The sequence below is a fragment of the Dromiciops gliroides genome, chromosome 3 (assembly GCF_019393635.1).
Source record: "Dromiciops gliroides isolate mDroGli1 chromosome 3, mDroGli1.pri, whole genome shotgun sequence".
NCBI classification, from domain to species: Eukaryota; Metazoa; Chordata; class Mammalia; order Microbiotheria; family Microbiotheriidae; genus Dromiciops; species Dromiciops gliroides.
This window is the reverse complement of record NC_057863.1, coordinates 510180895-510204371: the sequence shown is the minus strand read 5'-3', so window position 1 is coordinate 510204371 and position 23477 is coordinate 510180895. Positions and strand designations below refer to the sequence as shown.

The following is a 23477-nucleotide window of genomic DNA, read 5'->3' as shown; positions in this document are numbered from 1 at the left end:
TCTTTTCCAGATGGGCCCACAAATAATGGAAAACAGGAGATATGGGGGACTGACCTGTGATATGATAGCTCACTTGCCGATTAACGTCAGATGTGTCTTCATCCCATGTGCTGAGTACTGCTACAACTTCACCTGGGGGGTCACTCTCCTTCACATGCTCTCGGTATACCTCATGCCCAAAGACAGGTGCATTGTCATTTATATCAGTCACTGTGACAGAGACCAAGATTGTGGAAGAGAGAGAGAAAGCTTCTCCAAGGTCCGAGGCTACCACAGAGAAAGTGAATGTGGGATCTCTCTCATGGTCCAGGTCTTTCAGGGTGCTGATCCAGCCTGTGTTACTGTCAATGCTGAACGCTTCCATTACCTTCTCTGGATTGGAATCAGAGTGGAGGGTGTAAGTGACCTGTCCATTGGCGCCCCAATCTCTATCAATAGCCTTCACTTGAATGAGTCTGGTGCCCACAGGCATTCCCTCCATTATGATGGCTTCATAGCTTGAAGAATCAAAGAATGGTTTATTATCATTTAGATCTAGTACCTTGATTTCTATGTCAACGGTAAACACAATATCCACCTTGTCCAAGGGGATGGTGGCTGCAACCTTAAAGTGAAAAGCAGGGGTCATTTCACGGTCAAGTCTCTTGTCCAGTTTGATGGTACCAGTGTCCCGCTCTATGATAAAGACCCCACCTTTGTTATTTTCAGGCCGTTCACCATTAACTGTGCTAAATACAACGTTCTGACTTGGCAAAATCCTGAGCGATTCCACTGTGCTTCCAATGACAGTATCTTCTGGAATAGTGAAGGAATACTGGGGCTGGGTAAAGGAGGGTAAGAGTATTTCAGGAGGCAAGACATGAATATAGACTGGAATGAGGGAGTGCTTTACTGGAATACCACCATCAACTGCTTTGACAAAAAATGACAAGACAGTGTTTTTCAACTGGTTAAAATTACTCTTTGTGACCATCCAGCCATTGTCGGGGTCAATTTCAAGAAGATCTGCTACTGAGACAGAGGCTTCACTATACAGTGAATAAGTTATCCTTGAATTCACTCCATCATCAGGATCAATGGCTTGAACCTGGGTTACCAAGTGACCTCTTCCAACATCAGCTCTGACACTAGCTCTATATTCTACCATCAAAAATTGGGGAGCATTATCATTTTCATCCACAACAATCACCCTTACGGTACAGAAAGTTGTCCTCCCTCCACCATCCAGGGCCCTCAGAAAAATACTAATGTCCCCTTCCATTGGGCTTTCCCGGTCCAGCCTTTCTGTTGTTATCACTTGTCCATTGTTGTCTATCAAGAATCGGTCCTTAGCAAAGTCATTGATGATAGCATAGCTGATTTGTCCATATGTTCCTGGATCCCCATCTGTTGCTCTGACATGAATTACCTTTGTCCCTGGAGCAGCATTCTCTCTCACTTCGGCAACATAGGTGCTTTGTGAAAAGGCTGGACTATATAAGTTAGCACCAAGTATCCTGATGTGCACCTGTGCCGTGCTGGTGAATAATCCATCAGAGACAGATACATTCAGGCTATAAAGAGGCTCCATTCTCTGTTTCCGGTGGTTCGACAGGGTGATGACACCGCTCCTGCTGTCCATCAGAAAACTTGTGCGGTCGTTCCCAGATAAAATGCTGTATTCTAACCTGTCAAAATCAGAGCTGTCAGCATCAGAGGCTTGGACACAGGTCACGAAATGGCCCCGTGGGGCTAATTCACTGACATAGGATTCATAAATCAGCTGGTTAAAAACTGGAGGGTTGTCATTCATGTCAGTCACATAAATATTAACAAGTACCTCGCTGCTCATTGGTGGGAATCCATTATCTGTTGCCCTGACTTTTAAAGTGGATTGTTGTACTGATTCATGATCTAACATACGGGCTGTCAAGATTAAGCCACTAGTGCTATCTATGTGAAAATAATCAGTACTATTATAGGTATCCTGGACAATCTGATATTGTACAACTTTATTATTTTCTGAATCAGCATCAGAAGCTACCACTTGCAAAACAGGGGTCCCAATGAGAGAGGCCTCAGATAAAGTTGCATTGTAGGTGGGTTGATCAAAAATGGGGGGATTATCATTTACATCATTAACTAGCAAATCAACAGTGACCTCAGCCCTTGCACCAGTGAGAGCATCACTGGCTCTCACTGTCAATTTAAAAACAGGTGTTACTTCATAGTCCAGTGGGCTAATGACATTTAGAACTCCAGTGTCAAAGTCAATGTTGAACTGGTTGTATGGATCCCCATCAACAATGATGTAAATGATTCCTTGCCCTTCTGGGCTGGTTGCATTGATGCTAAGGATGGGAGTATGCATTTCTACATCCTCATTGACAGAAGTCGTGTAAAAAGGCTTATCAAATACAGGCATTGCTTTGTTGACGATAGTGATGGGAAGCTCCACAGAGGCAGACAATGCAGGCTTTCCGCCATCTTTGGCTAGGATGATAACTCCATATTCAATGTTAGATAAGTCAGAATTGAATGCTTCTTTTAAAAAAACACTCCCTGATTCTGGGTTAATTTCAAAGTGGCCATAGTCCTCTTGGAGGGTGTAGGTCACTTCGCCGTTGGCACCTTTGTCTCTGTCAAGAGCATTCACCCGGTAGATGAGAGTCCCAGGTTCAGCATCGACCTGCACAGCAGCATAGTAAGGGAGCCCTACAAAAACTGGAGAGTTGTCATTGATATCTTCAATGTTTACTCTGACGACCACCCTGGCCACACGGAGATGATCTAACTCACGACTGGCTTCTACCACCAACTCGTACAACTCTTGTTCTTCACGGTCAAAGGGGACACCAGTTGTCTGGATGACCCCGGAGGTAGATTTAATTCTGAATTTGTTTCCTGGATTCAGTATGCTATATTTTAAAGGTTCATTAAGGCGATTTCCAATGGCATTGACAATGGCTACTTTGGTGATGTTGGTGCTGTTCTCTGAGATTGAAGCAAAGTAAAAACTCTGTGTGAAATGGAGACCACTGTCCATGGCCTCTTTCACCATGATGGTGACCATAGCAGTACCATAAAACTTACCATCTGAAACTCTAACTATGAGCATATAATGATCTTTGGAAAGGCTGCTGTTTTTTATGGAGAGCACCCCACTATTAGAATCGATTAAAAAATGGTCCAAGCTGCCTTCCATCAGGCTGTATGTTAGTTCAGTTGGCACTTCTGAGTCTGGATCTGTTGCTTGGACTTTCAGAATCTCCACCCCAATATAAGTGGGTAGAAGTAAGACTGTCTCAAACACTGCCTGAGTGAAAACTGGAGGGTTATCATTCACGTCCGTCACCTCGATATTGACCTCGGCTGGGCTCTCTGCAGTCAGCTGGGGATTACCACTGTCTCTCACGTGAACATGGAAATGGAAATGTGCGATGGTTTCATGATCCAAGCTGGCGATCGTTCTTATGGCGCCAGTGCTAGAGTCCACGGTGAAAAACTTCTTGGCAGTGGACTCAACAATTTGATAAACTAGCAAAGCGTTCTGATTACTATCAGCATCTGCGGCTCGAATCACCAATGGATTGTTACCTGAGCTACGGACAATGCTGTTTACTGGGGCAACCTCACTGAGGCTGCCCGAGTACTGAGAGAAAAGGAAAACGGGGGGGTTGTCATTTTCATCTACAATCTGAATATTAACTGTGGCATTGGATGCCATTCCTGCCATGTTGGTGGCTTGGATGATGAGTTGATAAGAGGAAATGCGTTCATAATCAAGGGCCTTTTGGTTGGTTATCACACCAGAATACGGGTTTACGGTGAAGACCCCTTCCATATTTCCATCTTTGATTTCATAAATTAGTGTAGATTGACTGATGGCAGAGATTAAAATGACTGATGTCCCAATGTCGACGTTTTCATTCACTTCTGCTTGGTACTCTTTCTGAGTGAACTTGGGGTGAGAATTATCTGACATGGTGACAGAGATTCGAACAATGGCAGTAGCGGACATTGGTGGAGAGCCCTGATCCGTGACTTTTATGGACAAAACAAACTGTCCCATTGTTGTCATATCTGGTTCTTTTGATACGGTAATGATGCCCAAGATGGGCTCAATCTTAAAGGTGTTTCCAGTGTTCCCTAAAACATAGAAATTGGAAAGAAAATACTAGTTACACTTGTTTCAACAAACATTTTTTCCCTGAATACTGTTTCCTTCAAAGATATCTTAGGGAAACAGAGCAAGCCAAATGAAGATTTTTAACTCACTTATTTTGATCTTAATGAAAATAAGAGATGCTTCTTTGATTATTTGTAATTTATCTTGAGTCTTCCAAATTGTAATTGTCAATATGGGATTAAAAAATAGACAGGCTTTCCCATCATGGGCTAAAGAAATTGGTGCACTAGGTACATTTGAACTAAACAGTATAATGAGCTGAAGGTAGGGTTTTTCTGCTAGGACTGATTAAGATTTTCTCTCCTCTCTGTCCTTCTGTGGAAAAGTATAGTTTAGGCACAGAACATACATATTAGGCAGGGAGAAAAATACCTTCATTTAAAATATGAATATAGTATATGTCAATTAGTAGTCACAGAACATCACAAAAATGGCTTTTTTCCACATGCCAAATGCAAACATTTTACAGAGTGAATTTTTTTTTCCTCCCACCTAGGTTGTGATGCAATTTCTTATAGATGAACCTTTCATTTGTGTAACAGTTATGTTCAAGTTACTCAAACTGGCAAGAAATTACTTTAAGTCATAGCTTGTTACATAAATAGTTAAGGCTCACCCCAACCCAATCCAAAAATTAAATAAAGAAATGAGACCAGTGCTCTAACCTGTGATGTTCCAACCCTTTAAGTATTGAAAGGATTTCTTGTGAATGATGAAAATGTGTACAACCTGAATTCAGTAATTAAAATTAGCATCTGTGTCAGGAGATTCATGGATCAGAGAAACCAGGGGCCACATTTTGACACATTTAGAATAGGAGAATCTGTCAGCAATTATACTGTGAAAGTTCAGTGAAACAAATACCAGTTTGAAGTTCAGAAAGCAGACAGAGATTCAGATGAAAGAGATAGCAACTAGAGTATGGAAGATAAAACCTGAAGTGTGTAATGAAGGGAGGTGGGTGACATATTTTGAAAAAGATAGCTGGTGGGATGAAGCATCTCTAATCATGTGTTCTACCCCCACCCCCCTTGTATTATCAGGCATCCTGCCATTTCTCTAACAACCCACTTGCTCACAGACCTGGATTCTTTAAATTAAAAAATACACTTCTTAGTAGTTTAAATATTTTTTTTCCTTCTGAGGTAGTGCATGATGGGAGACATATATATGATTTACTAAATGTCAAAACCATTAAAGCAGGCTCAAGACTACAGAGGGCAGACACAAAATGGGTCTGGCTATAAAAATCCATAGCAAAGACACTGAATCTTTTAGGTAGAGACTTATTGAGTAGAAAAGTTTTATTTTCCTAAATAAATGCATAATAACTAAAGCATTTATTGAGATTTTCTTTTGTCCCTTGCTGGCAGTCTTCATCCAAGTGAGAGATCCTTATTTTCCCTAGTAGGGAACATATAGTATAGGGAAACCATTTGACTCAGGCCTAGAAAGTACTCTTTGGATAATTGGGCCTTCTACATAAGTGATTTCTTATTTTTCAGTCCAAAACAAAGCTACATTGTGATCTTTACTTCAAATAGTCAAGGATACAATGTCATATGTATGATTTCAATTTTTTCGATTTGTTAACAATCTGTAATTTGTTCTACCCATTTCTACATAACTTATCATTTTAGGGAGTTCCCCTGGAGGCACTGAGAGGTTAAGTGACTTGCCCAGGATTATGCTGTGGGTATGGGACAGAGTCAGCATTTGAACCCAGGTCTTTCTGACCCACAGGATGGCTCTCTGCACACTAAAGAACACTGCCTATCTGATTGAAGGAACTGCCTCATTGGGAGGTTTCCTATACTAGTGAAATCATGGTTATAGTCCAAAAGAAGCATCTTGGTTTAACGGATAGTACTCTACAGTTGGGAGTCAAAAAGACCTGAGTTCAAATTCTACTTCAGACATTCAGTCACTGTGTGACCTTGGACAAATCATGTAACCTTTTCTAGCTTCAGATTCCTTATCTGTAAAATGGAGATAACAGCTACTATCTTACAGGGTAGTCATGAGGATCAAATGATATAATATATGTACAGTGCTTTGCAAATCTTGAATTTAGTGCTCTATAAATGTTTATTATTATTAAAAACATTTTCTAAGATATGTTTTCATTTCAGCAAGGAGACAGGAATAATTTCCCTTCACAGTGGAAAATAGAAAATACAGTAAAACTCTGAGTAGTGCTGTATATCAAAAGACATTTGATAAACTGGAATAAACCCAGAGGAAAGTGACTAAAGATGGTGAGGGGAAACAAATCCCTTTGAGGACTGGACAAAAGAGATGTTTGTAGAGCATACTTGTAGGGCAGGGAGTTGGGACACAATAAAGCTACCTTCCAGTGCCTAAAGTGCTGTCACAAAGGGGAGGTAGTTTTATTCTAGGCAGCTTCAGATTTAGGACCAATGGATGGGAGTTACAAGGAGGCTGACCCCAGAGAAAAGGAAGGAAGAACTTTCTAACAATTTGAGCTATTCCAATATGGGATGGACTCCTTTACCAAGCAGTGAGTTTTAAGATGTCATTGGAAGGATCAAGCTAGGTATTTCCTCCCCTCTATTTTTTTTTATTCAATACAAGGGATGGCTCTTTGGGGAATGATGATATATTTAGAAAAGAAAATGATGTAAAAACAAAATATTTCAATAAAAGTTTTAAAAGAGAAAGTTTCTTTTTTATAAAAAGAATATGAAGTGGGGGTAGAATAAATTAATGAATCAATCAGTAATTATGAACCATTAAGGACTTGCTATGTGTCAGGCTTGTGCTAGGTGCTGTAGCTACAAAGATATAAATGGCCAACATATAGAATGGTTTCCTATTTGAAGCAGGAGGCTGGCCTAGGTGACATATAAGGTTTCTATCTAAACCTAACTTGAAGTATGATGTTAGAGGGCCAGTAGAGTTAGTTCTCTCTTTATAAAGAGCTTCATGGAGCATCAGACACAATTTGGTACTTAATATACTAAGCACTTTTTCCTTATGATATGCTGATTAAGAGTCTCTTTTCAATGAAGTTTTTTTTTCCTTCCCTAATATTTGCTAGTCCAAAGCTGTCACTGAAACATTCATATTTTAATTGTAACCACTCATGGAAGTGCTTCATACTTAAATTAAAGAAACCTCCCTGCCACTGGCATGAAAAGAGATCACATTTGGCATCATCTGTAACAGACAGAATGTTACAGAACATTTCAGAAAATATGTGGCTTGAATATTTAAGGGAAAAGAGAGAAAAATATAAGGAAAAATATAGCATGGAAAAAGAAGACTGTCATTTTTTTTTTTTGGCTTTGTGGGACCACTCTTGGGCATGGCCATTTCATTTCTTTTGTCAAAAAAATGATTTCAGCCTCTAATCTTTAAGCCATCAGTTTTACCTTATGAAGTTAGGCTAAAACACACACACACACACACACACACACACACACACACACACACACACACACACACACACACACGAGGGATTAAATCACCTGCCTGGGAGACTAATATCCTGTATTTATCTGATGAACAAGAAGGTTCCAGGTTCCATATACCCTAACTCCTTCCACTATTGAGACTAACCCTGATGTATTGTAGTAGTCTTGGCCTTAGGGGTAGTTGGAGCTTATAAGAACTACAGTCTGCCCATATTCAAATAAACAAAGACTCCTAAGAGTCAGTGCAGAGAAGGCATTTATAGCTCTTGGATGTGATGATATTCTGTTTACTTAGATTGAGTCTCTGACCAGGTTACTCTGACTTTTGCACACCTTTTCTGTATCTTCTCCATACAAGAAAAATGTGAAGGTCAGATAAAATGGAGGCAACTGTTTCTCCTCTATGTACTCCTGAATTCCTAGGTATTCAGGTATTCCTACCATCATTCAAAGAAAAAAAAAGACATTATACTGTTTGTGAATTGTATTTCCTCAGGACAAAGTAACATGGTTGGTTTTATCTTTGTATTTAAGCCCTCATATCTTGCACAGAGTAGGTGCATAAGAAATATTTGTTGGATTGGATTGAAATGGTTGGCCAGAGGATGAATTTAGGGATTTTCTGTGGCTATCTCCAGATACATTAACTTGGAGATGAATGATACCCATTGTTCATACCAGACACCAGAGCTGCAGTCTGACCCTAGTGCCAGTTCTCACCTGCTTCTATGGTGTACAGGAGCTCTGCATTTTCCCCCCGGTCTTTATCCAGAGCAGTCACCTGCAGAACAGCCGATCCCAAAGCTGCAGACTCAAATACGGATGCTTCATACAGTGGGCTGGTGAAATAGGGGCTATGATCATTGGCATCTTCTACATTCACAATGACTCGGGCCAAGTTTCTCCGATAAGGAAACTCCTGATCTCTGACCTTCAGGTAAACCAAAAGAAAGGATGACTGTCAATCAGGTGTGTAAATGTCTTGTGATGAATGAAAATACAAAGATCTCATTTATGAATTTGTTCATGGCTAGGTACTGTGGGAGTAGTGGGGAGAACATTGGACTCAGAGTCCAAAGGCTTGAATGAGATCTGAATGTCATCTGAGATAAGTTATTTGATTTTTCCAAATTCTAATTTATTCAAATAAAAAAAGGGGGAGGGCTGAGAATAAGTTAATTTGGCATTGCCATTTTCTAAAATAATCACCCTCCATTTCAACGGTGGGGCCCTTTCTCTTCTATAACGTGGGGTCTCCATGCACAGAAACTCATTATTTATTCTTGCTGCCGTTTCAGTGTATTTTGAAATCTAAATGAAATCTATTTTACATGCGAGTATCTATTGCTAGGTCTTATGTTGACATGCTGAACAATACTTAAGGCTGTTGAACTCTCAAGGACTGTGCACAGAGTAGATCAGGGAAGTGATTCTTCTTGTGATTAACTTCTCAAAGAGTTTCTAAACTTTTCCACAAAATCTCTTGAGGGTTATTCCCAAACACAAGAAATGAAGAAAATTGAGGAAATAGGGGCTACTCCTTCCTTTTCAATCTCTATTTAGCATCGCAGTTTAGAAAAAATATGTAGTTGCTTTCTAGTGACAATAATTCTTCACCTAAATAAAACAGCAAAAAATAAATGCACAATCAATTGTGAACAGATTATATTTATGACTGCTTGGTAAATTGAGTGCCCTTACACATCTGAAAGCTAAGGCACATGCCTTGAATAGCTAATGAACCTGTTTGGAGAGCAAATGAATAGCTCAGTCTTACCATTATATTAAGAATGTGCTTGTCCTGGGCCTCATGGTCTAGCCTCTCAGCAATGTACAGAACCCCAGAACTGGCATCAATCCGGAATTTCCTCATGCTTACTGAGTCGATACTGCTGTGGATAGTGTAACTTAGTTTGTGTTTTTCATCTCTGTCTGTTGCCTCAATCTGTAAGATCTCAGTGTCCGGCAGTACATCCTCAGAAATCGTGACATCATAACTTGGTTGAGAGAACTCGGGGCCATTATCATTGTTATCCAGCACTTTGATAAATACCTAAGGTTAAAAGAAGACAAGGCAGACTGATGATGCTTCATTTCTTTCACTCGGGAAAGACCAAGAGTCTAGGGTCAGGGCAACAATGTAGATTGAAAGAAACATCAAAAAGCAATCAAAAGTTAATGTTTCAAAATGACAAAGACCAAACATGGCCCCAAAAGAGAGATATGAGAAGATATCCCCACCTGACTCCTTTGTAGAGGTGGGAGGTCAAGAGTTGAGATACACAGCATATGTTCTCAGACTTTTTTTAATGTATTAATCACTTTTCCTAAATATTTTGTCTCTTTCTCCTCATTTTTCCTCCTTAAAAATGATTTGTTGGGGCAGCTAGGTAGCGCAGTAGATAGAGTACTGGCCTTGGAGTCCGGAGTACCTGAGTTCAAATCCAGCCTCAGACACTTAACACTTACTAGCTATGTGACCCTGGGGAAGTCACTTAACCCCAATTGCCTCACTAAAAAAAAAAAAAAAAAAAAAAAGATTTGTTATATAGCATGGCTCTCAGGAGGACAGGGGAGGAGAGAAAAGATAGATATTGGGAGAAATTCTAGGATACGAAAATAAAAATATATCAATAACAATGTATTATTTTAAAAAAAAACACAGAGGGTCAGTTTACCTGCTGTTTCCCAAATCCAACTTTGACTTGAATTCCACAAACATGGGAAACTTGCAGGATTATAGCTTTAGAACTGAAAGGGACTTCAGAGGTCATTTGGTACAATCTTTCATTGGGCAGATAAAGAATATAAAACACTATAGTCATAGAAGATAAGACTACATCACTATGACACTCACAAAGAATGCTCTCAGAAGTGGGGCCAAGGATGGGGGGTGTAACCTCTGTGTATTAAGCTAAAATCAGCTAGAGTTGGAGTCACTCCATTCTGGGGAAGGGTTCAGGGGGCAGGGATGAGGCTAGCAGGCCAAAGGAGAGGGAAAACCCACATCCAGAGCCACAGAGATTGGTGCAGAGACATCTGTCAGTCAACAAGCATTTATTAAGCACCCACTAGGTTCCATGTATTGTGATGGGTACTAGTGACACAAAGACAAAAATAAAAGAATTTTTGCCCTGAAGGAGTTTACATTTTATGGAGGGGAGATACCATATAAATAAAAATATGCAAAATAAATATAATATATAATATAAATATAATATAGATTAGGAAAGATCCTATATGGAATGGTGCTTAAGATGAGTTTTGAAGAAAGCAAGGGATTCTAAGAGACAGAGTTTAAGCAGCTCGGTGGCAAAATGGATAGAACACTGGCCCTGGAGTCAGGAAGACCTGAGTTCAAATCTTACCTCAGGTACTTACTATCTGTGTGACTTTGGGTAAGTGACTTAAAACTCTGTTTGCCTCAGTTTCCTCATTTGCAAGATGGGGATAATAATAGTACCTATCTTTCAGGGTTGTTGTGAGGATCAAATGAGATGATATTTGAAAAGTGCTCAACACAGTGCCTGGCATACGGTAGGCACTATATAAATGTTAGCTAGTAAAATGATAAGAGACAACATTCCAAACATGAGGGGCAAGCTGTACAAAGACAGGAAAATGGGAAATATAATAATAATATTAATAATAATAATAATAATAATAATAATAACAACAACTTAGCTTTTATATATGTGGCAGGTGTTTTATAAATATTATCTCAATTGATCTTCACAACAAACCATGACAGCTAAGTACTATTTTTTTTGTACCTTTTTTAAGTAGATCAATGAGGGCTAAGTGACTTGCCCAGGGTAACACAGCTAGTAAGTGTCAAATGTCTGAGGCCAGATTTGAACTCAGGATCTCCTGAATTCAGGGCTGGTGCTTTATCCACTGCACCATCTAGCTGCCCCCTAAGTACTATTATTGATCTCCATTTTGTACTTGAAGAAACAGAGGGAGACAGAGGGTAAGTGACTTTTCCAGGGTCACACACCAAGTAAATGTCTGAGTTGGCAGTATATGAATCCACGTTTTCCTGATCCCAGGCCTAGTACTTCATCCACAGAATGTATCATGTGAATAAAAGCAAGGATTTGCAGTTTGGGTGAAATGAGACCATATGCAAAGGGCATTTGCAAACTTTTAAGCTTTATATTATAAGTTAACTATTATATTTGTTATTATTAACATGCAGGAAGGAGAGGCTGGGACTAAAACAGTCAAACAAAAGAGCGTTTTTTTGGTAAGGCAATTGGGGTTAAGTGACTTGCCCAGGGTCACATAGCTAGGCCGAATTTGAACTCAGGTCCTCCTGAATCCAGGGCCAGTGCTCTATCCACTGTGCCACCTAGCTGCCCCAAAAGAGTTTATTTCTTATCCTAGAGAGGGGTTCTTACACTGATATCACGAATTCATACGTGTTTTTAAAAATATTTTGACATCTATGTTTCAGCATAATCAGTCTCACTTGTGATCCTATATTTTATTTTATGCATTTACAATCATTAGTATGAGAACTGATCAATTGAGAAACATTTATTAAGAGCCTAGCATATGCCAGGCACTGTGCTAAATACTGGGGAAATACAAAGAGGCAAAGGACTATCCCTATCCTCAAGGAACTTATAATCTAACAAGAAAGTATCCATAGGCTTCACCAGGATGTCAAAGGGATCTCTGAAACAATAAAGGTTAAGAACTCCCATCCTAGAGTCAATAAGGAGCCAATGGAATTTATGGAATAGTGGGTGCGGAGAGAGGAGAACAAGATCAGCCTTGGACTTTAGGTAGAACACTTCACTGTCTCTTTGGAGGATGTTCTGGAGTAAAGGAACAAGGCAGCAAAACCAATCAGGAGGCTATTAGAGTAGTTTAGGTATGAGGTAGAAAGAAATGCAAGAGAAAGTGGTATCATGGAGAGAGGGAGGGGGGAGGAAGGGGTGGAGGGAGAGAGAGGTAGAGGAGGAGAGACAGAGACAGAGAGACAGAGAGAGACAGAGACAGAGAATACCTAGGGAAGAGGGTGGTCAACAGTGTCAAAAGCTACAGAGAAGAAGAATGAGTACTGAGAAAAGAAGAACACTAGATTTGGCAATTAAAAGATAGTCATTTGGGAAAGAGCAGCTTCAGTTGAGTGATAAGGTTGGAGGCCAGACAGCAAAGGGTTGATAAGTGAAGTGGAGACAGTGAGTTTCTAGCTTTTCCTGGTAACCAGGGAGGCAGGAAAGATATAGGGCATTAACTTGAGAGAATAGGAGGGTCTAGTGATGAAATTTTTTTCAGGATAAGAAGGAGTTAATGGATAATGGGAAGAGAAGACAATAGTAAAGAGGAAATCTACAAGTATTGAGAACACATTCTTTCCTCTCTGGTGAACTCTATCCAATTAAAAAAATAATAATGTTAGCTTACCAAAATGTCAAAATACTCATATTTAGAGAAATAGTTTTGGTCTCAGCAGGTTATTAAAAAACAGAGAATCCAAGTTAGTCAACATAAAAATACTTCACCTGAAAAAAATGATCTTAGAGATAGACTGTCCCCTATCTTTTGATTCACAAAACTCTCCAGACCAGAAAATTTTTTCTGATATTCTTGGATGTACCTGTTTCTACCAATGGTTGGGAGCTTTGGAAGAACATGTCTGTTTCTGCTTACCTTGTGCCTGGCCTAATTTACAGTCAGAACAAGTACTTTTCTATAAAAGAATCTGTTCTACTTCTGTCTTGTTTCCCAGAGTTAAGGCATTTTTCATATAAAAGACATAATGGGCTACTGAACTTATAAACCAAGCAAAAACCCCCTCAAAGCTATTGTGCTTAAAAGGTAAGCAAAAGGCCAAAAGAAAGACAATAAAACCCAAGCAGGACAAAGCTGAATGTACAAAGTCTCTCCAAAGCCATTTCTAATGTTGCCATCACAAAACCTTAGCTTTATTCACAGATGTACTTGAGTTGAATCTGGGTAAAGGCCAAGCCCAGCTTCACAAATGCTCAGAGCATGAAGGATCCTTGTGACTAATTGCTTGTTCGGGGTCTTGTGTTGTCCTAAAACCTATTAAGCACCCAAATTACTTAAATCCTGTTCCACTTGTATATGCATTTCAAAAGCACACTCTATTTTTCTTTATAACATTACTATTTTATTGGTTTCAAGGGCAATTTCCCACATATCTTTCAACTTTGAAAGCTTATACTTTAAATGATGATTTTTAGTCTGTCCCCCAACAAGTTCTACTTTGATGCATTATGCAATGGAGATGACTTTGGATTCTTTAATTCAAGGTCAATGGAATACAAGCTCTATGGGTGTCTTACTATGTTGGAGATGCATCTGGAATGGGTAGCCAATGGACTGTATTCTGAAGTCTTGAGGAATAGAGTGTTTTGTGTTATAATTTTTTTTTTTGCACAGAGTAAACACTAAATAAATAGGCAACAACCGAACTAACTTTAGAGATGATAACAACCAGAGGGGTGGTAAACAGGTGGTGAATATTTTTCAGCCATAGATATTCACACAGACCATCTACAAAGACATAACATGCTTATAAAAACTAGGCTGGGAGAATGATGTGATCTGAAGAAATCATAGCTGATTGAAATATTTGGTAAGTAGGAGAAATCCATGAAACTGGGTTCTCCTTCTGTCTTGTTTCCCACAGTTAAGGCATTTTTACATAAAAGATATCAGGGGCTACTGAACAAGTAAACCACCCTTCCTCAACGACACTATGTTCAAAATGGTAACCAAATGGCTAAAAGAAAGACAATAGAATCAAAGTAGTATGTTATGCATATTGTTTTAAGAAAATGGTCCAAATCCTCTTTCAGACACTTACTGGCTGTGTGATCCTAGGGGAATCACTTAACGTCTTTGCCTCAATTTTCTCACCTGTAAAATGGGGGTAATAATAGGACCTATCTCCCAGGATTGTTGTGAAGATCAAATGAGATAAGATTTTTAAAGCCTTTCATAAGCCTTAAAGCTCTATATAAATGACAGCCACTATAATCATCATCATTAATCATTAGCAAAGATCCTAATTTATAAAACATTAACAAGGTGATTATCTATATTATAGAAGAATTAACCATCAGATTATATATATATATATATATATATATATATATATATATATATATTTTTAAGTGAGGCAATTGGGGTTAAGTGACTTGCCCAGGTTCACACAGCTAGTAAGTGTTAAGTGTCTGAGGTCAGATTTGAACTCAGGTACTCCTGACTCCAGGGCTGGTGCTCTATCCATTACACCACCTAGCTGCCCCCATTAGATTATATTTTGATAGTGTGATATTTAGCTAAGACTTAGCACGGTGCCTGTCACATTGTAAGTGCTTATAAATTTTTGTTGTCTAACTCACTACTGAAGTTTATAAATACTCTAGTCATTTTCATTTTGTGTAGTTTTCAGTCTTTCCATGAAGTCTCCATAGAAGATCTGTTTAGCTTTCTTTAGGGTCCCTTTAGTATCTTGAAGATACTTATAAGCCTTCAGTCTGTCCATCTGCCACCTCCCATTCTCACCACATAACCTGGTTTCTCACATATCAGCTTTTCTGGTCATACTTGTTCCTGATAGTGTAATTTATGCCACTTCTCTCAAGCGGGTTATTGTTGGCCATAAACATAAGGTATATGGTGCGTGGTGCATGGTGACCCAAAGCCTGTATCTGACTATTATCCTTTGGGGTTCTTATAAATTGTGATTCTTCCAAGGCTGTGTCAGTCTGTGATTCACAGCCACAAAATACTGGCAGTCGAATACTTGTATTAAAGAGAGGGGCAGCAAGTATTTCTGAAAAACTCAGCAAGGTTTCTGGATAGCTTGGTAAAACAGTATTGGCAATATTCAGACTCAAAGACTCTCCTCTAATGGGGTCATTGCTTCCCTCCCCCCAAAGTAGATGATTGGAATAGTTTCACATTTCTGGCAAATAAAGGAGTAGGCTTTGTCACTATGTGGGGATAATGATGATGATAACAACAACTGGCATTTATATAGCATTTTACAAATATAAACTCTGTTTATCTTGGCAAAACCCTGGGAATTAGGTGTTATTGTCATTTCCATTTAACAGATGAGGAAACTGAAGCAGAGAGAGGTTAAGTGACTTTTCCAGAGTCAGACAGCTAGTAAGTTTCGGAGGCTAAATTTGAATTCAGTTCTTCCTGACCCCAAGTCCAGCATTCTAATCAGTGGGCCATCTACTAGCTGGAAGGGACAAGTCATTATTATCAGAGAAAAGTAACACCTGCAAAACCTAACCATCAAGCTAAAAGATTCTTTTTTAAATTTAATTTTAATTTTTAAAAATTGAGGCAATTGGGGTTAAGTGACTTGCCCAGGGCACACAGCTAGTAAGTGTCAAGCATATGAGTCTGGATTTGAACTCAGGTCCTCCTGACTTCAGGGCCGGTGCTCTATCAACTGCACCACCTGGCTGCCCCTAGCTATAAGATTCTTCTTTGATTTGAACTCCATGCAGAAACACTTGTCTACTAGACTTGATTGTTTCTTGGTGGTTGTTTTATAAAGAAATAACAACAAGACAAGGCAATTCCAAACTTTCCAATAATAAGGTTTAATCTTTGGAAGAGGACAATTTTGGTATTATTAATACTCCAAATTTGCCAAAAAGTAGAAAAAATGAGATGCTTACCTCCATGGGCAACTAGGTGGTTCAATGAATAGAATACTTGGTGTAAATTCAGGAAGACCTGAGTTCAAATTAGACATTTAATTGCTATGTGATCCTAGGCAAGTCTCGTTGTTTTGTTTGTTTTTCGGTGGGGCAATTGTGGTTAAGTGACTTGCTCAAGGTCACATAGCTAGTTAAGTGTCAAGTGTCTGAGGTCAGATTTGAATTAAGGTTCTCCTGAATCCAGGGCCAGTGCTCCATTCACTGCACAACCTAGCTGCCCCATGGCAAGTCTCTTAACCGATGTTTGCCTCAGTTTCCTCAATGGTAAAATGGAGATTATAATAGCACCTACCTTCCTAGATTTGTCATGAGCATCAAGTAAGACAATATTTGTATACTGTAAAACATTTAGCACAATGCCTGGCATGCAGTAAGTGCTTATAAATGCTGACTCCCTTGCTCTTCCCACTGTCCTCAGGGGGACAGTGATCATGTCTTATTTAAATTCTGCATCTCCTTTGGATACTTGTTGAATGAATGAATCTGCACTACATTCACTTTACGGATGGCCTACAATAGATCTCCTTTTGTTGGGGAACAACAAATGCGACAGGAATACCCAGGTTTTCCACATGATAATACTTGATTACAACAAAATCTCCTTCAAGCTAGTACCAACCTAGAATCTCAGCTGCATGTTACTAGAGGCAATAAGGCACAAAAAACACTAACTGAAAACTCCAAGGTAATAAACATATTGACAGTGAAATGAAATATGCCCCAACATATTGAAGAAGATCCTCAATCTCAGTTTCTCTACTTAACGCCTCTCAGAATGCTTCTTGGGCTACATTCTAATGCTACCCTTTGTTACACCCACAGGCAATTCAAGTTAGTTTTTATGTTATCATAATCAAAACATAACTGAAAAGATAAGAACAGCTAAAGCAACTAGACATAGGATTTCATTGGTTGGAGGAACCCCTACACTATCTTTTTTTGGGGGGGGGCAGGGTAATGAGGGTTAAGTGACTTGCCCAGGGTCACACAGCTAGTAAATGTCAAGTGTCTGAGGCCAGATTTGAACTCAGGTCCTCCTGAATGCAGGGCTGGTGCTTTATCCACTGAGCCACCTAGTTGCCCCTGGAACCCCTACACTATCAATGCAGGTTGGCCCATTCTCCATAACTTAAGTCACAGACAGAGTTGCCTATGGCAAAGCTTCTTAATTTGTGGGTTGTGTAATTGAATGTGGGGATTGTGAAAAATTTGGCAACAGTAAAAGATTATGTATACCTATTTTATATACCTATAGACCCAGGGTTGTATAGAAATTTCTTTTTCTTTTTCTTTTTTTTTTTTAGGGCAACAAGGGTTAAGTGACTTTCCCAGGGTCATGCAGCAACTAAGTCTAAGTAAGTAAGTAAGTAAGCAAGTAAGTAAATCTGAGGTCATATTTAAACTCGGGTCTTCCTGAATCCAGGGCCAGTGCTTTATCCACTACACCACCTATCTGCCCCCCACATCCCTTGTAAAAATTTCTTGGGTAAAAAGAGATGGGGAGTGGAAAGAGTTTTAGAAGGACTGCGCTAGCTCACTCATTGACTTTGGACAAGTTAGACCACTTTTCTCAACTGGAAAAAAGTAAAAGGATTGTAAGAGATTAGCTCTAATGTTCCTAGCAAGCTCTTAAAAATTTTGTAATTTTACTATGGCTTTTGAATAATTAGTTAACAAACTGCAGATAGTACTCCATTAGTGAGAACAATTAATCTCATTAAGTGGTCTCATTATTCAAATCCACACTGCATATTTCTATTGGGCTAGAAACACTGACTATATCTTGGAGAATTATAACTTCCAATAGTAGGGAAAAATCAATCCCGCCAAGGCTGAACATATTAGAATTCAAACTATTGGAAGTTATAATTCTGTAAGATATGGCCATCGTTTTTAGCCCAATAGAATTATGCAGTGTGGATTTGAATAATGAGACCTCTTAATGAGATTCATCGTTTGTACTAATAGGGACCTGGGTGTAATATTATGGTCACAAAAGGTATCTCTTTTTTTTTTTTTTTTTTTTTGGTGAGGCAATTGGGGTTAAGTGACTTGCCCAGGGTCACACAGCTAATAAGTGTTAAGTGTCTGAGGCCGGATTTGAACTCAGGTACTCCTGACTCCAGGGCCGGTGCTCTATCCACTGTGCCACCTAGCTGCCCTTACAAATGGTATCTCTTAACTGAGACAACCATCTTATAAATGGGTTTCCTTGGATTACAAATACAAATTAATTAATCCATTTTGCTTCTTTAGCAAATTATAGCAAACAAGACTGAACTATTCATTATTAACAGATGATCTGTAATGCCTCCGGGTCATTATTCCCCATACTTACTGTATAGTTATTGTACGTGGAGAATATTGTTTGGGTTTTAGTTAATTGGGACTTTTCTGTACTATGTAACAATGTTTATTATACTGGCCTGAATTTAGGACATTACTTCTAAATCTCGATGAGGGGGAGTGGGGGAATATTTATTAGGAGACCCAGACTTAATGATTCCCCCTCCAAGCAAAGGGCAGTTAACAAATAACAACAACAAGAGGTGTTGATGCCTTGAACAGAGAGCAAAGAAGGTTTTATATTTTATTAGCCTTTGAGGAGGGTTGAAGTTCTTCAGTCAAGCTTAATGGAATTAGAGTGTAGCTAACTTTTGGCTGGCTAAAGTACTGATCCCACCTCCTCTGATTTTCTCTGGAAAAGCAGTATCTTAGCTCTAAGCAAGGAGAGAGATTTGTGAGCTGAGAAAAGTGCCAGCTTTGGGGAGTTGAGGTACAGAGAGGAAGAGACCCAGCGAGCTCAACTGAGTAAACTGTCTTGCAGATACCCTCTGTCTGGGAGGGGCAGCTTGAGGATAGCAGGAGAAGGAAAAAGGATGCCAACCTTGAAATGCCCAAGATGTGAATTGCCTGGCTCCTTACTGTTCCCTGCTGGTGTATTCATTGTATGTGCCCACTCTTCCAACTGAAGCTTTCAATAGTTGTGGGAGAGTGTGCCCCTATAGACAGAATTTATATAAAGCTGACTATGTGGCAGCCACTGAGCTTTACAAATTTTTTTTTTCATTTAATCTTCACAACAACCCTGGAAGGTAGGTACTATTATTATTCCCATTTTTACAGATAAGGAAACTGAGGCGAACAGAAGTTAGGTGACTTGTCCGGGGTAATCCAACTAGTTAAGTGTTTGAAGCCAGATTTGAACTCAGGATTTCCAGATGTTAGGTCTAACCCTCTATCCACTGAACCACCTTGGCTCTGGACATTATACTCTGCCTGTCTGACTTGCCAGGAAGCTCTGTAAACATGAAGAGCTTTTTATAAAATGCACTTGGCCTTAACCTGAAATATGTCAGATCACAGTTCATGATTTCTAATTGGGCAAAAGAGCAAAAAAGTGTTTGGAAGGGAGATTGGAAAAGTGCTGCGGAATGGAGGATATTTATTTCATTGATGATGGTCATCTGTTTTATGGTGAAACTCTTATGTTTCTCAGAGTTGTTGGCTTTTAAACACATTTTTAAATGAAATTTTTTCTTCTTGAACGGAACATATTTCTGCAAAATGTCACTAAACTAGACTTGTTTAAGTTTAGTTTAGAAACAAAAATTGTTTAAACATCGCAGTAATCTTGCAGGGACTTTCCAGAAAAGATATGGGAGAGGCCCACAGATCTATGAATTCCTAGAGATTGAGTGGGATTTCCATTCCCCAGTCTCAGAGCCCTGTCTGCAGAAAGGTGTCTAACAAACATAATTTTCTTATGTGACACTGACAATAACCCAGGTTTTTGTTTCAAAACGTTAAGACAGAGATGTAGAGATGGATCTTGGATCCTGCTTCCTTGTTTTCCTCCACCATTTTAATGAAAAGAAAGACTGTCCTTAGTGTGCTAATAATAGTCATTTGCAGAATGCCAACCTTCTTCAGGGCAAGAACTATGGTTATTTTCTTTTATTTTTGTCTTTGCATGCCCAGTGCCTCACATATATCAGGTACTTTACAAATTCCGAGCTGAATTCTGGCTTTAGAACTGAAAAGGTCTTAAGAGTTTCATCCTATACTCTCACCTAGCTTTAAAAGGCTTTAGTAAACAAGTCTTATTCTATTTATTCCTAAATGTGGATTGTGAAGAATACTTGTTTTAAAAGCTGCTTCCTCTAAGTGCTCAGAAGCCATAATACACAGCAGAAAAGAATGGAGAATATAATTCCACTGTTTATTTGTATTTTAATCAAATCTGCCTCTAACTGTTTGTTAAATGGAGCTCGAAAGCAATGGTTAGAATTGCTGAGACACTGGTTAATTTAGGGACCTCATTTGAAGTGACTTTCAGGGAGACAGGAAGCTATTACTTTGTCCTGATGAATAGTTTGTTTTCCATTGCTTTGTATTTGATGTGTTTCTCCAAGAATCATATATTTTTTAACTGGCACAGCAACGCTGGAGTTCCACTATGATTAGGTCATTTGGGATATATCTAGATTTCAACCTTGGTAATAGCCTATACTCAAAGGGAAGAATCTCCCTACATTTCTGGAGCAATGTCCAAACAGGAGATAATGGCTGGAAAAGACACGTCTGTTATTATCTTAGGAGAAATCAAAGTCTATGTCATTAAAATAAAACAAAACAAAAGGAAAAAAAACTGAGTCTTTGAAGTTAAAAAATTCCCACAATATATGCTAATAGGCTTATTAAAAACTCCTCATTGAAATATAAAGAAATCCTCAAAGCCTTACTCCTTTCTCCCCAGAGTCCTACTTTATCAGACTGTGCTAGTGTGGTTTAAGAATACCATTAATAATTAATTAATTGTTAATACTCTCTCTGTTACTGCCCCCTCCCCCCACCAAAACTATTTTTGTATTTTCTGTCTACATTTTGTTTATCTGCATGTAGTGTTGGTTCTCCCTAACAGAATGTAAGCTACTTGAGGGAAGAACATGTTTTCTTTTTGTTTTTGTAATCCCAGAACTTAGAAAAGTAGCTGGCATGCAGACAGCCCTCAATAAATGCATATTATATTGACCTGAACCGTATGAAAAGTGAAGAGTTTCTCATTTTCATCTCCAAATTATCTTTCATTTGGTAACCCCAACTAGAAAATCCACTTAAGTACTAGAAGGGAATTAAAGCAGGATATAGAGGCAACACAGCTGACCTGGGAGTCAGGAAACCTTGATTCTAGCTGCACCTCTGCCATTAACTAGTTTGGTAAACCAGGGCAAGTGACTTATCCTTTCTGTACCTTACAGTTCCTCAATCTGTCAAATAAGAGGATTGGATTAGGCAATTTAGCTCTAAAGATTCTCTAATTCTCTTACTATAAAAAGAGGGGGTGACAGACCCAAGAAGGATAGAATTGCTTTCTCAGAAGGCCCATTTTCATTTCTCTTTGGAAGTTTAAGAAAATTATTTTACTGTTACTGTAAAAAGAATTATACTCAAACACACATGCACACACACATACACACACCTGGGGGTACTCATACACGTGAATTTGTGCACACTCATACACATGCATAGGCGTGCACACACACACACACACACATACACACACACAAATCAGAAAATGAAATTTAACCGATCCTTCCAAAGAAGATACAGTTGATTCATAAAATAATGCCACAAAACCCTGTTCCCGAGTTTGCATGTAGTAGTTATTTTTGAATATGCCTATTCAATAAGCTCTAAGCAAACAATTTACCAAGGGTAGGAAAATGAAAAGCATTCATTTCTTTATTTGTATGTACCCCCAATTTAATTATGAACTTTAATATTTTCACAAGTAAATAATGGTCTACCTGAGTGACAGCCACATTTGTTCCATCGGTGACTTCCACAGTCATATTATAGATGGACCTCTGCTCTGCATCCAGAGGTTTTGCAATGACAATTGTCCCAACACCTTTCTCTGCGTCGAAAGAGCTGTCAAAATTCCCCCCTGACGATTTCACAAAAACAAAATGAAATTAGCATATTCTGGGAAATGATATATATGCTGAATATGTATGTATGACTGGAAGCATTTCTATATACTTTTCTTGACAGGCATCCCTATGGCTCCCTTTTGTACAAATTAAATGGGACCTTTTTGTTTTAACCTAATTTTTTTTTTCAAAGCACAGCCTCTACAATGCGAAACAAATGTCACAAAAAATAAAGCAAAGAAAAGGATCAGCAGCAATATTGTTACAGTAACTGAAGCATAAACACTGACTGTAGAAATATATAGAAAGCTATCAAGTCAATAATCCCTTAAAGCTCCTGTGCTATAAATCTGCAGACCCTGTAGGCTTTTGAATTCTGAATGTATTATTTTTAAAAGAAACAAACACATAAATATCCCCATTAGTTAAAGTAAGTACATAAGTAGATGAAAATGAACGGACACATTGCAATTCACATGAGGGTTGATGGTAAACCTTTGGTGTCTGATTTTATCTTCTCAGTGTTTAGGGAAGAACATATTACATAGAATGTACAGTGAAAAAAAAAAGCCCACCACATGATTTTCTGAATTTCATTTACAAAAATAAAACAAATTTTTCTATGGTTTTGGACTACCCTGACAATGAGAATTATAGCCTAAGAGTTGTTCCTAAAATATATAAGACAAAAATCATAAATAAATATTGAAGATAATTATTTTATTTTAAAGGTTAGTGATTGGCCCTGCCTCTTACCCAATCCCCCTGGTATAGGTATAATTCATGGCTGGCAGATAATATGCTTAGGCCAACAGCTGTACAAGATAGGGGAGGGGCATTATAGACCGAGGCTGTCTGCTCCCTTCACCGTACCCAACCCATCCTGATTACCCAAAGGGCATTTTATGATCCTTCCAAAGAAGAGAATTAGGGGAAGGCAAGAAGAAAATAGAATGAACAGTGGAGCTATTTTAATTAAAAACCAGTACACTTTCACAAGTTCTACTACTCCTGGTTCTGAAATTTCATGTTGTTGATTAATTTTGTTCTTGGATGGTAATTTCATTTAACTACAGCAGGATAAGGCAATATGTTCACTGCATTATCTAATTTAGGAAAACCTGGCTTCTCATATATTTAGGATTCCTTGAATTTCATTATGCTAATCAATAAACAGTACATTTTCTGTAACATTACAACTAGAAAT

At 38.7% G+C, this 23477-nt stretch overlaps 1 protein-coding gene across 1 annotated transcript in view; it reads right to left on the bottom strand.

Annotated features, from left to right (window-relative positions):
* Positions 1-23477, bottom strand: part of LOC122747862 (protocadherin Fat 3-like) — a 773714-nt gene that overhangs the window by 112827 nt on the left and 637410 nt on the right. Inside the window, 4 exon segments of the mRNA XM_043993670.1 lie at positions 55-4128; positions 8326-8536; positions 9383-9658; positions 22145-22284. Coding sequence (XP_043849605.1) covers positions 55-4128; positions 8326-8536; positions 9383-9658; positions 22145-22284 — 4701 coding nt within the window.